The 14,910-nt window shown below is 47.9% G+C and overlaps 1 protein-coding gene across 2 annotated transcripts in view; it reads left to right on the forward strand.

Moving 5' to 3' along the window:
• The first annotated feature begins 241 nt into the window (after nt 1-241).
• Nucleotides 242-14,910, forward strand: part of TBC1D8 (TBC1 domain family member 8) — a 123,456-nt gene continuing 108,787 nt past the window's right edge. For both annotated transcript variants that reach the window (XM_065890718.1, XM_065890719.1), the window contains exon 1: nt 242-368. In XM_065890718.1, the coding sequence (XP_065746790.1) occupies nt 242-368 (127 nt within the window). The remainder of the gene's footprint in view (nt 369-14,910) is intronic.

Here is a 14,910-nt window from a genome sequence, read left to right on the forward strand (position 1 = left end):
CGGGGCGCGGCCGGTGGGCGGGGCGCGGCGACCCGTGGGCGGGGCCGGGGCGGGGCCTGCGCGCTGGTTGCGCGGGCCGCGAGGGGCGAGCTGCGACCGCCGCGCTCCCTGGACTCACGAGCGCAGGGCGCCGGCTGGCTGCGCTCCCCTCCGCCGCCGCCTCCTCCTCCTCCCGAGTGGGCTCGGCCCGGCGGCCGGGGCGATGTGAGCCGGGGCCCGCGGGCGCGGCCGGACCTCCGCGATGTGGCTCAAGCCCGAGGAGGTGTTGCTGAAGAACGCCCTGAAGCTCTGGGTGACTCAGAAGAGCAGCTGCTACTTCATCCTGCAGCGGCGCCGCGGGCACGGCGAGGGGGGCGGCCGGCTCACGGGTAAGGGGCGCGCCGGGGCGGGTGGGCGCAGCGGCCGGGCCCGGACCTCGCTCCCCGCCAGGCCCGCGGCCCCAGTCCGGGGCTGCGGCGCAGGTGGCGGTTTTGTGGGAGACGCCGGGCCGGCCCTGCCTCGGGCTTGTTTTCCTTTCTCCTGCCTCTCTCCTGCAAGCTCCCGTCGAGGTGGTGGCAGAAGGGACTTAAGGGCTCGTGCATTTTCCCGGGCGGGGCAGGTGCCTTCGCCGCCTGGCCCGGTGACCGCCCGGAGGCCAGGCTTGGCTCGGGAAGCGAAGGAGAGACGCCGGCTGGAGCGAGGGCCGCCCGGGGAGGAGCGGGGCCGTCGTGCGGGGCCAGGTGACAGCGGGTGCACCCCGGCCATCTGGACGCGCCCGAGGCTCCAGGTGGTGTCGCGGCTGGGGACACACGGCCGGCCCACGGTGGGGCGCAGCTCGGGAGGCTCTGGCAATCCGGGACTGTCGGGCGGGTGAACGGGGCGGGCCGGGCGGGCCTGGGACGGTCTCCACGCCCGGAGGAGGAACGCAGGTGGTACGAATCGCGAGCTCGTGATCTTAATAGCAGAACTGAGCAGGTCAGTTCCCCGCCCCCATCCCTTCACTTTCCTCCTAGGAATGAAAGGAGGAAAAAAACTCAGGCTTGTAAAATTTATTTTTTAAAAAAGCATTTTTTTCCTCTAAAAGTTATGGTCCAAAACTCCTTGAAAAATCAGGCCTTTGGATAACTTGCCTTAGCTGGGACACCTGTTTAAAAGGTCAACAGAGGAACAATATGAGGCTTTTCCAGTTGTATCTAGGGAAGCTAGATGGAATTTCAGATTTTGGAATCTGAAATAAGAGGGACTTTAGATCTTCCCATTTTGTCCCTCCTTATGCCGAGGAGGAGACCAAGGCCGGGGAGAGGGCAGTCCAGGGGACGAGCTTGGATCCCCTGGCCCATTGTTGGTGACTGCTGCCTGTTTATTCTGGGGGAGGCCCTCCTGGAGTAAAGGCTACGGGGAAATGCGATTCATACGTCCTGAAAAGGCAGAACCAGGGCATTACCCTTCCCATACTTGAGGCCGGGGAGGCCGGAAAGCAGGCAGTTGGATTCGGTAGGGAGGGTAGACCTCACTGAGCCTCAAGGAGTCAGCTGGAGTTGGTGGGATTTCTGGATGGAAGGGGCAATGGGGTGACCTGTGGTCATGGTGGGCAGCAGGTGGGCCTGCTCTACGAGCTCAGTGAAGCTCTGAGTGGGGGAGTTAGTGTAGGAGGTTGGGTGGGCCTCCTGGGCCCCTGGGCAGCACAGTGACACTTAGGGCCTGGGCTCTTGGGAAACGGAGGCTGGTGGCGCCCTGTGGGGCTCATCAGAGGTGAAGAGGCCAGAGGAGGGGTTCATCTCCCAGTCCTTTGAGGCTGTGTATCTCAATCATTGGTGCGTTAAACACAGCACCTGGCTTATAAATGGTCTCCTTTAGTAGAGGGTGAGGACAGGACTTGAAGATTTGTGACACAGCAAACATAGCAACGTCGGTCCAGCAAACGTTCATTGACTTAGTTCGGCGCACACGGACTGTGGGATGCTGCTCCTGTGGGTACTTTGGGAAGGACTTCAGGTTATTCACCATCCAGCAGGGGAGGAGGGTCCAGGCCTGGAGGGCAAGGCCTCAGATCCCGTGCCTGATGGAGGTTCAGGACGCCTGCCCTGCTGGAGAGCCTGCTTTGAGGTCCAGTCTGTCTGAGATGAACTCGAAAGGATGCTCTCACTCCTGCTGCATTCCAGAATCAAGCAGGGCTGTAGCACCTGTGCCTTTGGGCTTTACCTTGGTTTGGGTTTGCTGTGAGTATGCACAATTTTCTTATTCTTCATTTATTTTTTTAATTTATTTTTTGGCTGTGTTGGGTCTTCGTTGCTGTGCCTGGGCTTTCTCTAGTTGCGGCGAGCGGAGGCTTCTCCTCGCAGTGGCTTCTCTTGTTGCGGAGCACGGGCTCTAGGCACATGGGCTCAGTAGTTGTGGCTCGCGGGCTCTAGAGCGCAGTCTCAGTAGTTGCGGTGCACAGGCTTAGTTGCTCCACAGCATGTGGGATCTTCCCGGACCAGGGCTTGAACCTGTGTCCCCTGCATTGGCAGGCGGATTCTTAACCACTGCACCACCAGGGAAGCCCAATTTTCTTATTCTTGAAGGCAGTAAGATTGGCCAAAAAAGGGAGGAAAATTCCCCACAAAAAGACCCCTGGCACTTTGCTTTATTTCTTGGAGACTCCGAACCTCCTGGTGATTGTGAAAGGGTGGCATCCCCTACGGCAGCTGAACACTCCACCTTTGGACATTTAGCCGGGGAGCCAATGGCTGTACCAGTTAGGCAACCCTGTTACCACATCCTCCGATGGCTGGTCTTACTGGGGCTCTTAATAATGTTGTAAAATCAAACCACGTGACACAGAGGCCAGCTCCATGTTGGTGGCGGTTGTCAGAAAACATCGAATTCTAATTTGGCAGATATTTAGCAATTTATTTCAAAGATTTAAAAGCTTAAACTGAGTTTATCTATGAAATCAATGGGTGTGCATTCTGACTGGTTTTAGGCTTTTCTTTGGAGAGAAGCAAGTAGAGGATGAGTAAGAGGGCTGGAGATAAAATGTAAAGGAGCAGTGAAAGGAAGTGTCTCTTCTTGTATTGCGATGCTGAGTTTGAGATTAGGTAGTTAGTAGGGGCTTAAAAATGTGAGGTCACCATTGGCGTTTAAAGTAATCTGACATGTTGAAAACTTGCCCACCCTCAGAAATAGAAGGTTTTGTTTCATTGAGGATTGTAATTTGTCCTCCTGCTTACACACACACACACACACACACACTCCCTCCCTATACACACCTCCAGGTTTATCTTCTCCATAGCCCTTTCTAATATACAAAATATTTATTTTGTTCATTGTTTCCCTTACTAAATTGCCTGCTCTGTGAGGCAGGTATTTTACCTGTGATGGTGCCTAGCACTGCGTATATGCTCAGTTAACATTTGTAGGATGAATAGATGGTTGAGTCCATGCATGAATGATGGAGCCCACTTTTTTTCTCAAAAGTTGGTTGGGTGTGGAGGCCCAGCTTTCAGACTGAGCTGATCACATGGGCCAGGAAACATGCCCTCTCTCTCCTCGGCTTCCTGTGTACCTGCAGGCTGACCCACCCAAAAGCTGGAGAGAGTGGGTGGGAATTGAAACCTCCTGTCTATTTTTGTAGCTTCTCCTTTGAGGGCAAAGGAGCGGGGCACCAGCCTCTCAGGTGGCTTCAATTACCAGCCCCAGGGACCCGCTTGGAGAAGGAGATCCTGGGCTGGGGAGGGGGCAGGTGGTGGTAGAAGGCAGTGACCTTCGCTTCCAGTGTGAACATGGCGTGGCTGAGCACAGTATTGTAAGATGTTTCCACAACTCTCCTGACAGAGTGATTTTTGCTGCCCTGGAAGGGAGGAAGTGAAGTTATACAGTGTTCCCTTGGATACGGTCTCCAGCCTGTGGGAATATTTCTTATAAAAGTGCAGCTCTGGGAGAACAGAGTGGGAGCAGTTAGCCTTTGGGAGGTGGTGGGCAGAAGGACACCCAGCATCACTGCCCACCCCCACCCCCCACCCCCGGGGGTCTCTGATGCACTTAAAATGAGCAGCATGAATGAAACGTTAAAGACCGATGGGCTTCCCTGGTGGTACAGTGGTTAAGAATCTGCCTGCCGATGCAGGGGACACAGGTTCGGGCCCTGGTCCAGAAAGATCTCACCTGCGCAGAGCAACTAAGCCTGTGCGCCACAACTACTGAGCCTGCGCTCTAGAGCCCGCGAGCCGCGTGCACCACAAATACTGAAATCCGTGCGCCTAGAGCCCGTGCTCCGCCACAAGAGAAGCCACTGCAGTGAGAAGCCCCCGCTCGCCACAACTAGAGAAAGCCCGTGCACAGCAATGAAGACCCAATGAAGCTAAAAATAAATTAACAACAACAACAACAAAAATAAAGACCGAATATCACCACCCAGATGTGTCCCTCTGAAGATTTAATTTATTTTTCAGTGTTTTATTACGCACATTCCTGTATAATCTTGCAGTCCTTTCCCCAAAGAGGCTGGCAGTTTAAAAGTTATAATTTGAATCACATATTGATGTTTTCTACTTTTCAGAGTGTTTCTCTTTGGCCCCTGTTCCTGTCACCACATTTGTAGCAGTTATGGGGTAACCGATTTCCTAACAGGGTCAAGGGAGGAAGTATGGAGTGGGAGTGGAAAATATGGGCTTTGGAGTCAAGATAAGTTTGTTGGGTACAGATCTGGGCCAGTTTATTTGGCTTCTTTGAGCCTTCGTTATAACTCTGCCTTAAGGCACGGACAAAAACTTTAGAGTGTTAGAAGCTGTTTTCCACCATGGCTACCCCATCTTACTTTCCCATCAGCAATGCACAAGGCTTCCGATTATTATAAGGGTTAGAATGAAAATAAACAACATACATGAAGGGCTTAGTTGTGCTCGTCACCTGGTAGGTTTGAAGAAAAGCAAAGGAAAGTAACATTTAAAAAAAAAAACCGAAGAACAAGAGCGCTTCTTAGAACACAAGTGTCGTGAAATAGTTTTCATTGTAGTGAAGGATGTAAGCGACGTTTATCTATTAGCGCAGGATTTACTAAGTGTAATTAGAAGATTAAATATTTAAATCGCAATTTGTGCCAGCAGGATTTGGATACAGGGGGTCTTTGACCACATTAAATCCTAGTAAATAAAGGGAACTGAGTGTGAGTGGCCGGCTGTACCCAGGGTGAATCGTCTCCTGCCTTTGGAACAGTGTCCCCATGACTGGGGGAGTTTCATCTAGGGATTCCCGTGGGGCTCCCAGAGCTTGCTCAGAATGACTCTGTTCCATGGCTGGAATGGTGAAGCCCAGCACCAGTGTGGCCTTTCATGGCTAGTCCGCCTGACGTCAGCTGGAGTCCTGCTCAGGTAGCTGAAGTTGGTGGTGGATTTCGTCCCCGCCACCAGCAAAACCCCTTCGGCTCAACAGGGCGGCCATTGCATTGTGCAGACTGCCCACATATTGGCTCTAGAGTCTTCCATACTTTGGTGTTGTTTTCCAGAAGCACAACAAGGAAGAAATCACAAACAACGGAAGTACTTTGATTCCAGGAGCATAAATCAGAAGGTTTATATAAGTAAAGTAACTGGTGTTATCTCTAAGGGCTGATAAGCCATTAACAAAAGCTTTGGGGTTCCCAACAGATGCATTTAATGAGAACATAATAAGGGCCATGCATTTGTAATTAGATAATCAAACAAGGCCTGGGCTGTGTCACTCCAGGAAATAATATGAGGTACAAATGTGTGGGTAGTGAAGGCTGTTTCAGCCTAATTGGGGCTCTTTAGGAAGAGCTGGAAATGATTGGGAGGCTTGGAACGTTTAAAGAATTCATCTACTTGAGCCATATTCTGGGAGCATTGGATCGAGGAGGGATTTATTTAAAATGAAAGTAGTAAATCTGATCATATTTCCAGCACAGGTTTTTTTCCCCCTTATTTTGTAAAGCTTTAGTCAATTGCATTCGAAAGCAGCCCTGAACATATTTTCACAGCTCCTGGGGGCTCGCGTGAGCTACCCCTGCACCACCTCTAAGGCTCTTTCTCCTCTGCCTTCTGCTCTCGAGCAAAGACCCTCCAGTGTCGGTCACTTTCCTCTCCTGGGCCTTCACGGGCTGTCCCCTCTGCCTGGGGTGCTCACACCTCTCCTTCCCGTCTCAGCCTAAGCTTCACTGCTTGGACATGGACCCCGCTGCCCCCATCCTCTTGTCCCACCCTCTACTTTTCCTTTATAACACTGACCACTGTTTGTTGTGATGTGGCTCTTTGTGGCTTTATCTGTTTCGAGCAAACCAGACCTTGAGCTCCAGAAGGGAGGTCCCAGGTCTGCGTCCCTCACCACTGTGCTGGAGCGCTGTTGATATGTATTTAGTGAATACACGGATGCCCACGTAGAATTGATAGCTGTGAGCCTTTGAGGTGGAGAAGTGTTTCGCGTGATCCTGAAAATGGAAGTTACGAAGAAAACAGGAATAAATAATACAGAGGGTTGTTATTGCCATTTCACACACCCGCCCTATGTGCTTGTAAGGATTAGTGGTTGTTTGCCAGCTGCGCCAGCCCAGCTGTTAGAACTCCCTGTTGGTAACCTTTATGGAAATGATCCTGTACAGACCCAGAATGATTTTCCCAGCACATCACCAGCCAACTAACACAGCTCTACGAGTCTGAGTCATTAATATTCTCGAACATTTGGTGGGTGTGTTGTAACCATTAGATTTTATTATTTTTCTGCTTCCTTTTTTTCTTTACCTTTAAAAAAAGGGAAAGAGGAATCAACAACAAAATAAACAGCCCCCAGTAAGGTCTCCTTAGGAAAAGGTACTGTGTGATTGGTTTTATTCTGAATAAATAGTTACTAGTAGAGAATGGATATTCGAATATAATGGGATGATAGTTTGCCTGAAGTTTTAAATTATGAGATCTTGTGGGCATTAATATCCTGAATTATGTGTTAATACTCCCTTGCTTTTATTTATAGTTTTGACACATTTATATGTATCCCTAATCAACACACTGTTTAGTTTTGTATGTTTTTTTCTTAAACTCTTTACAAGGGGAATCATAGTTTATGTATTTTTTCCAAAGCTTGTTTTTCTGCCCCCCTCCCCCATTATAGTTACAGTTTTATACGTATAATTATGTTTCTCTAGCATTGAACCATGCTGATGCATGTAACCATGTTTATTTATTTTCATTGCTGGGTAGAGACCCATTGAATGAATATACCATTGTTGATTGATTGATTCATTCATTCTCCTGTCAGTTGATATCTGGGTTTCTAGTTGCTGTTGTTTTGCTATTACAAATTGTGCTGCTGTGGACATGGTCAGAGATGTTACTTTTGGCCAATCTAGTAGGTATTAAAATAGTATTTGAGAACCACCGAGATGGTGTTTCCCTCATAGGGATAAGAATCTTTTTATGTGTTTATTAAGTATTTGTTTTGCCTTTTGAGAAAGGTTTGTGTCTTTTTCTTATCTTAGGAGCTGTGTGTGTGTGTCTTTGTATGTGTGCATGCACATGTGTCTATGTGTTCTGTATTCTTTTTCAATTATATGTATTGAAAAATCTCACTCCATGCCTGGGCTTTGTATTTTTGTTGTGGGTCTTTTTCTTTTTTTTTTTTTGCGGTACGCGGGCCTCTCACTGTTGTGGCCTCCCCCGTTGCGGAGCACAGGCTCCGGGCGCGCAGGCTCAGCGGCCATGGCTCACGGGCCCAGCCGCTCCGCGGCATGTGGGATCTTCCCAGACCGGGGCACGAACCCATGTCCCCTGCATCAGCGTGCAGACTCTCAACCACTGCGCCACCAGGGAAGCCCTGTTGTGGGTCTTTTAAAGGACCAAATTCTTAATTTTCATGCAGCCAGATGTACCATTCTTGTCCTCTAATAGTTTGTGCTTTTTGTTACTTGTTTAAGAAGAAATCTGTAGAAGGGAATCTCTGTGATGATGGTGAAGGGAGAGCCTTAAATGAGAGTCTGGTCCTCAGTCCAGATAGGAGCAGGGCGGAGGCTCCAGGACAACTCCTAGGAGAAGAGAAACTGATAGAGCAGGGATATGCTTGCACTTGCACGTGTTGGAGGAACATCTGCTCACCAGGGGAGAGCTTGTGGGTGAATTCTTGACACATAGAAAGCTGAATGAGCCAGGAATTCCAGGGCAGTTGTCAGCTCCAGGGAACATAAAAAGCTGTGTAGGTTAGGAAAGATTTCATCCTTTTACTACAAAGGTCAGCTTGCAGTAATGTTTACATCCTTACAATAATGTAAATATCGACTCCGGGTCTAACCCAGGCTGTTGCCTAATTGAGGAGTGAGTGGCAGGTGGGATTGCTGAGTGAAGGGGGGGCGCTGCTGGGTTTCTCATGGGCCTTGTCCAGTTAGATGCTTCTTTCCATGCACATGTAAACTGGATAAAACTTTGGGAGAGCTTGGCATTTTTTCTGGGTAAAGGGGATCCCGTGGGTAACGGGGTCAGGAGAGGCATTGAAGCAGTCGTATTAGTGCCTCATGGCCGTGATTCCTGAACTGCCCTGCTTCACATATTTGTCCTCTCAGTAAACTATATTTAGCCTTCAAAGTGTCTCAACTATGTGGGGTATGTCAGTTTCACAGAGGCTTAAAACCTATTTTCAGAAATGCACCTACTCTAGCCACAGGTACTTTTATTTGAAATTAAAATATATCTATTCTGGGTGATTGTTTTCCTCCAGAGAAGAAATCAGGTTAGAGTTATACACTTATAGTACATTATAATTTTTGTCCCTTTCCTATAGGTAAGGTACTATAACTGGATCCCATTCCTTCTGGGGTCTCAGTTCCTTAACCTGCAAAACAGTGATAATATAACAACAACAGCAGTTTTTGCTTTGTGGAAGTGTTTATATTTCAAACTGTTATATTTTATAGACACGTTGGCAAAATCCACTTAATTATTTGTATGTAAAGAAGAAGAAAAAGCCCAAAGAATATTGCATCCAGCAATGCCAGGCCCTTTGTTCTCATGAAGCGTACGGTCTGGAGGGGGCAAGGTGCTTGTGGTTGGTGGGGGGCAGTATTAAACCACGAAATACAGAATTATCAATGGTGGTAAGTATAGGGGGTGTGAGAGGGAATAACACGGAAGCTATTAGCTTGAGGTGTCAGGGAGCATTTCTCTGAGGACCTGTGATCTCAGCTGAGACCTGCAGGGTGTATAGGATGGTGCTAGCCTGCTGCAGAGTGAGAGAAAGAGCCTTCCGCGTGGACGAAACAGCACGTGCAAAAGCCCTGTGGCCTCTGAGAGCCTGCTTTGGATAAGTTAGCTTTGACGGGCTGTCCAGTAAGGCCTGGACAGCGGAGGAAACCACAGAGGGGGGTGAGGAGTGGCTGGGGAGGGGAGGAAATCAGCAGAGTGGATTTTTCCAGAAGGCAAGAGAAGAGTGTATTTAAGAAGGAGGGAGGGAAGAGGGATCAACTGTGCAACGTACGTGGAACAGGCTTGTAAGACGTTGGCAGCCTCAGCGAGAGCAGTTTGGGTGCCGGTTGGCGTGGCGTAGAGGTGGGCTGGAGGCTGCTGGTGGGTGGTGAGGAAGTAGGGACCGCGTGTGGGTACAGCTTGGTCAAGGTGGAATTTGGTTGGTTTTTGTTGTTGTCACTGTTACAGATTTATTGTTTGTTAACAGAGTGTCTGCTGAATGATGGATCTGTAGGTATTGTGGGCTTGCGGAAGGGCAGCTGGGCCTTGAGATGAGCAGTGGGTAGAATTTGAAGAGGTCAAGGAAGTAGGTAAGGCATCCAGGGGAGGGAGACCTCAGGAGCGTTTCCCAAGGAATTTTGTTCTGGAAATGAGGTTATGTACTCAGGACTGAACAACAACAACAAAAATGCCTCAAAGGATCTGTAACTGACCACCAAGAGAATTTAACTAATTTAGGTGGAACCCAAGGATGTTGGCTTAGCCCTGGACAGTGATTGCTTCACCTGGCAAAAGAAACCCTTTGAGGAGACCGTGGCAACTTACAAAATTGAGTAATGTTGCTTGTTTGGCATTTGGTGCCACGCCCCTTGTACCCTCTTGTCTGGGGTAAGTGCTGGTGGCAATCTGATCTGGCTTCACTAAGTGCTTTGACCAGACTTTATTTCTCAGATTCATAAAGCTAAATAGTCTTGTTGTAAATCATGTTATCAGGATTCAAAAAATAGAATTTATTGCTAGATGGAAAATGCAGATTATTTCAGTGAACTACAAAGGCTCCCCAGGAAGTTTGGCTGCCCTGAATGATTGAGTCCATCTAACAGGGTTCTAAATTGTGGCCCAATGATGGGATGTAGGAATGTTTTCATGAGGAAATTTGGTAACATTTTAAAAATGGGATGGACCTAGTGACGCAAGGTGTGGAAGGAACCTCTGGAGTTTCTCACTTGAGAAGCAGTATTTACATGACAGGAACACTTTGTTTAAAAAAAAAAAGGGCAGAAAAGGTTAGCGCACCTTAGAGATTAGATATTTCATCTGCTACAGGAGCAGAGAGCCAAGGTGAGTTCTGAGTTTCTGTTATGTTGCTGTTTTGCTGTTATAATTAAAAATAAATGTAAAATGTAAGCAAGGCCTTAAGATTACTTTCAGAATAGATAGCTCATGATCTTGCATCTGTCAAGGATTCAGTCACAGCAAGGATTTGGCTGGAGAGACTAGATTTGGGTAAACCCAGTGTAACAAAACTGTGTGTGTGTGTGTGTGTGTGTGTACGTACATACGTGTGCCTGTGTTTTTCATCCCCATATAATAGAGCTGTCTCTCAATGTGGGGATTAGGTTCCGAAATCAACATGAAGGACAGAAATTGCTTGCGGTTAAACTTACCCTGAAACCAGCAGGGTCACCTGTCTTGGTAATCTGTTCCTGGTACAAGGAGTTTCTGCAAGGTGGAGGCCTCAGTGGAGCTGGGAGATTCCAGCCCCCCTGGGGCTCACACCAGCGCATGTGCTCCTGGAGTTGTGGGCTGTCCAGGTGAATTTATTGTCCCCTCTGCGTTTTGGTCCACGTTTTGCCTCTCACTGTTTGTTTGTTTTTTGCGGTTGAATTTGATACATTAGAGTGAGATGCGTGTCTGCTGTACCACCTCTTGCTGGTTGAAGTCAAGTTCCTGAGCCAGCTCCGTGGCCAGGTGAGGCTGATAAGAGATGGCGCCCCAGCGTAGTATGTTAACCTGGGAGTTGCTGTTAGGTGAGGTTGATGGTGGCGTGTCCGAGGGCTGCAGTTCTGAAGTCTGATGCTCAGGTGGCTTTGCTGTGAAAAGGTCTGCATTAAGCGGGTGTTGTTTTGTCTTTCAGCCTCTTGCGTGTCTTCATTTATCCAAATAAAACATTGAGATTTGAGGAGAAGAGAGGTTGGAAAGCCTCTTGTGGAACTGCAAGGTTCTCTTTGATGGGATGCGTGTCCCACTGTAAGAGCTGCTTTCCTTTTCTGGTTTTTAACTTTCTGCATGACCTGGAAGGCTGGATTTGAGCACTGTATATTAATAGCCAAAAGTTAGGTTAGAGTCATATAATGGTAAGCGTATTTACTTTTTTTGAATTAAAATCTACAGAAACCCACACTGTAGGCAAAGCCAGAGATTTGATTGTATTGATGGTGCCTGAAATCCTACTAAGACTCAAGACCATAGGCTCCATAGGTGAGCATCCCTTTATAGCAGAAAGATCATTAGAAAGTCTGTGGCGGGGGTGGGAGGGGGGGAAGATGGGAAGACGGGAAGACAGGAGGGGGAGAGAGAAGGAGAGGGAGGGAGAACCTCAGAGAGAAACTTAAATGGCTGATGTGCTTACACAAAAAGATCCTAATCGCAGAAGCTTTGGGAAGATGTGCTCTAATATGCTACATGTATAATATTGTGATATGCATTCCTGAAAAGTTTTATTTAGAATCAGACTTGTATAAATTAGACAGTTTCCCCATTACTTAAGCCTCAGAGAGATCTCCATTTTAAGAACAGAGTAAATTATTAAAGATGTATAGAAAAATCTATAAATTTGAATCAGATTGTAGTATTTCAGATGTCAGAATATTTTTATTACAAGCTAAAAACAACTTCTTGGATCAAAACTGTCAAAAACAAAAAAAGGGAGATGGGGACTTCTGTCTTTAAAACATCAACCCTAAAAGACAAAGGAGGGCTGTGGATTAAAGGAAACTGAGCAGTACATGATAACTAAATGTGATACACAGCCCTAGAGAGGGTCCTGGGCTGGAGGGGAAAATGCTCTAATGGGTGTTTGTTATTGGGTAACATAACACAACTGGAATACACAGAGTAGATAAAAGCATAGCATGTGTTAAATTGAGTGACATCGGCAGCTAGGCTCTTGTGTTAAGAGAATATCCGTATTCAATATCGTATCACATCACATCACATCATACCATAGCACATCACATTATGTCATAGAGCATAGCGCACCATATCACATCATACTGGTCATCGCATATCATCTCTCATGAGAAAAAGAGAGGGTGTTAGAGCAGATGGGGTGAGCTGTTAGCAGTTGGTGAATCTGTTTCTAGGCAAAGGGTATATGGGTGTTCTTGGTCCTATTTTAATTCCTGAAGCTTTTCCTTAAGCTTGCAGTTCTTTCCAAATAAAAAGTTAAATAAACAAATACATTTAAGTGTCAGCCCGGAAGTACTCGTCCACTTTGATTGAGGTATTTTGAGCCTGCAATAACAAAATATAAAGTAGAACTTAAAAAAAACCTTTATTTAGGAAATTTCTGCAGGAAAAATAACTTGGTTGTGGTGCGAACTAACCACCCTCTGCTTTTCTCGTTGAAACAACCATTTTTGTACACTGGCTTCTAAAGAATTGAGGTTTCTTGGGGTCCCGGTTGCCAGGTGCAGCAGGACAGGTGGTCGGAATTCCGCACCACCCGAAGCTTGAAGTGACTTTGACACAGGACTTTTTAATATCGTGTGTGCGTGTTTCAGTGTTAGGTCAGGCCTTCGTTGTGGTCAGTAAACAGTTGAATTTTAAGAGCGTGAAGCTCTTGGGAAACAAGTTCATTGAATAGGTATTTACTGGGCTTCTGGGCGCCTAGCTCTCTTCCAGGCGGTGAACATGACAAAGTCCTGCCCTCATGGAATGTACTCTACTCTTGTAATTAATCTAGAGCAGCTCTACTCTAGTGATTACTTAGTCTAGCAATTAACCTAGAACGACTCTGCTCTGGTGACTACTCTAGCAATCAATCTAGAACAACTCTGCTCTCGTAATTACTTTCTTATTCTAGTAATTAACCTAGGACTGGAATTGTCAAGTGTGCACGCAAATCCCTTTGAATATGTCAGCCTGGGCGTCATTTTAAACTTACTTCATTAAGACGTTTTGTGATGTTTCTACCACACCGTAAGAGGTTGGCTTTTGTGGCCTTTGCCCTTAGAAACGGAAATATTTAGTCCAGGCAGTTAGGGCCTTTGAACCAAATCTTTGAAGTTCTTGCCTGCTTTGGGCACATTATTTATAAGCTCCGTGTTGGGGCCAAAAGACTTGAAGTAGCTCCTGCCGCCTTGAAGTCTTTCTGCCTCCTTCTCATCACTGGGGACCGGCAGGTGGAGGACCTACTGTGAGCACAGCTGGCCCGGGGTTCCGCCCTGGGCCTCGGGTGCGGGTGTGTCTGGGGGCCTAGCCCTCCTGCGCTCTGTGAAGTGTTGACACAGTTGGCTTCCCGGGGTGCTTCCGGGTGCCCCGGTCCCTCTCCCTTTTGTGAATCAGCTCCGCAACCTTCCGTAGGTGACTGGGATGAAATGGTCTCATTTTCCTATTTAAAAATAACCTCCGGGCTTCCCTGGTGGCGCAGTGGTTAAGAATCCTCCTGCCAATGCTGGGGACACGGATTCGAGCCCTGGTCCGGGAAGATCCCACATGCCACGGAGCAACTAAGCCCGTGCACCACAACTACTGAGCCTGCGCTCTAGAGCCCGCGATCCACGACTGCTGAGCCCGTGAGCCACAACTGCTGAAGCCTGCGCGCCTAGAGCCCGTGCTCTGCAATAAGAGAAGCCACCGCAATGAGAAGCCTGCGCACCACAACGAAGAGTAGCCCCCGCTCACCGCCACTAGAGAAACCCGTGCGCAGCAACAAAGACCCAATGCAGCCAAAAATAAATAGAAAAAAAAAAGAATGCTAAAAATATAATAATAATAAAATAAGAATAACCTCCGCAGCTGCGGTTTCAAGTCTTCCCATCACGAGGATGACCTTCTCTCTGCTGGGACACCTGCTGGTCGGACCTGGAGGGTCACAGGGGGGCGATGGTGGGATGGGATTTTGGAGACCACCGGCCCGTATTCCTTTACTACAGATGAGGAGCCGTCTGATCCGAGGCAGAGATGCTCTGGCTCTGTTGTCACTTGACTGAGTTTAGCCCTTTCTAGAAAGATTAGAGGGCCCCTGAGACTCAGTTCCCACCTTCCCCCAGCTCAGCTCCTCCAGACCTGCTCCCCTCCTCTTGGGCTGGTGTCTCTCAAGACCCTTGCTTTGCTTTGTTCCTTTAAAAATGGTTTAAGTAACAGAATTAAAAAAAAAAAATTGTGGTAGAATATGCATAACATAAAGCTTTGCATTTCAGTGATTCTTAAGTGTATGGTTAAGCGGCATTAAGGACATCCACACTGCTGTGCAACCATCACCACTGTGTGGCTCTGGAATTTTCTTCTTCCCAGACTGAAACTCTGTCCCCGTTAACACGGACTCCCATTCCCCCTCCCCCAGCCCCTGGCACCAGCATTCTGCTTTCTGTCTGTACGAATCCGACTTTTCTATTTCCCTCATATAAGTGAAACCATGCAGTATTTGTCTTTTCGTGACCGGCTTATTTCACTGAGCATAATGTCCTCAGGGTTCATCCACATTGCAGCCTGTGTCAGTTTCCTCCCCTTTGAAGGCTGAATAATATTCCATTGTGTGTACAGA

The sequence above is a fragment of the Phocoena phocoena genome, chromosome 14, assembly GCF_963924675.1.
Source record: "Phocoena phocoena chromosome 14, mPhoPho1.1, whole genome shotgun sequence".
NCBI classification, from domain to species: domain Eukaryota; kingdom Metazoa; phylum Chordata; class Mammalia; order Artiodactyla; family Phocoenidae; genus Phocoena; species Phocoena phocoena.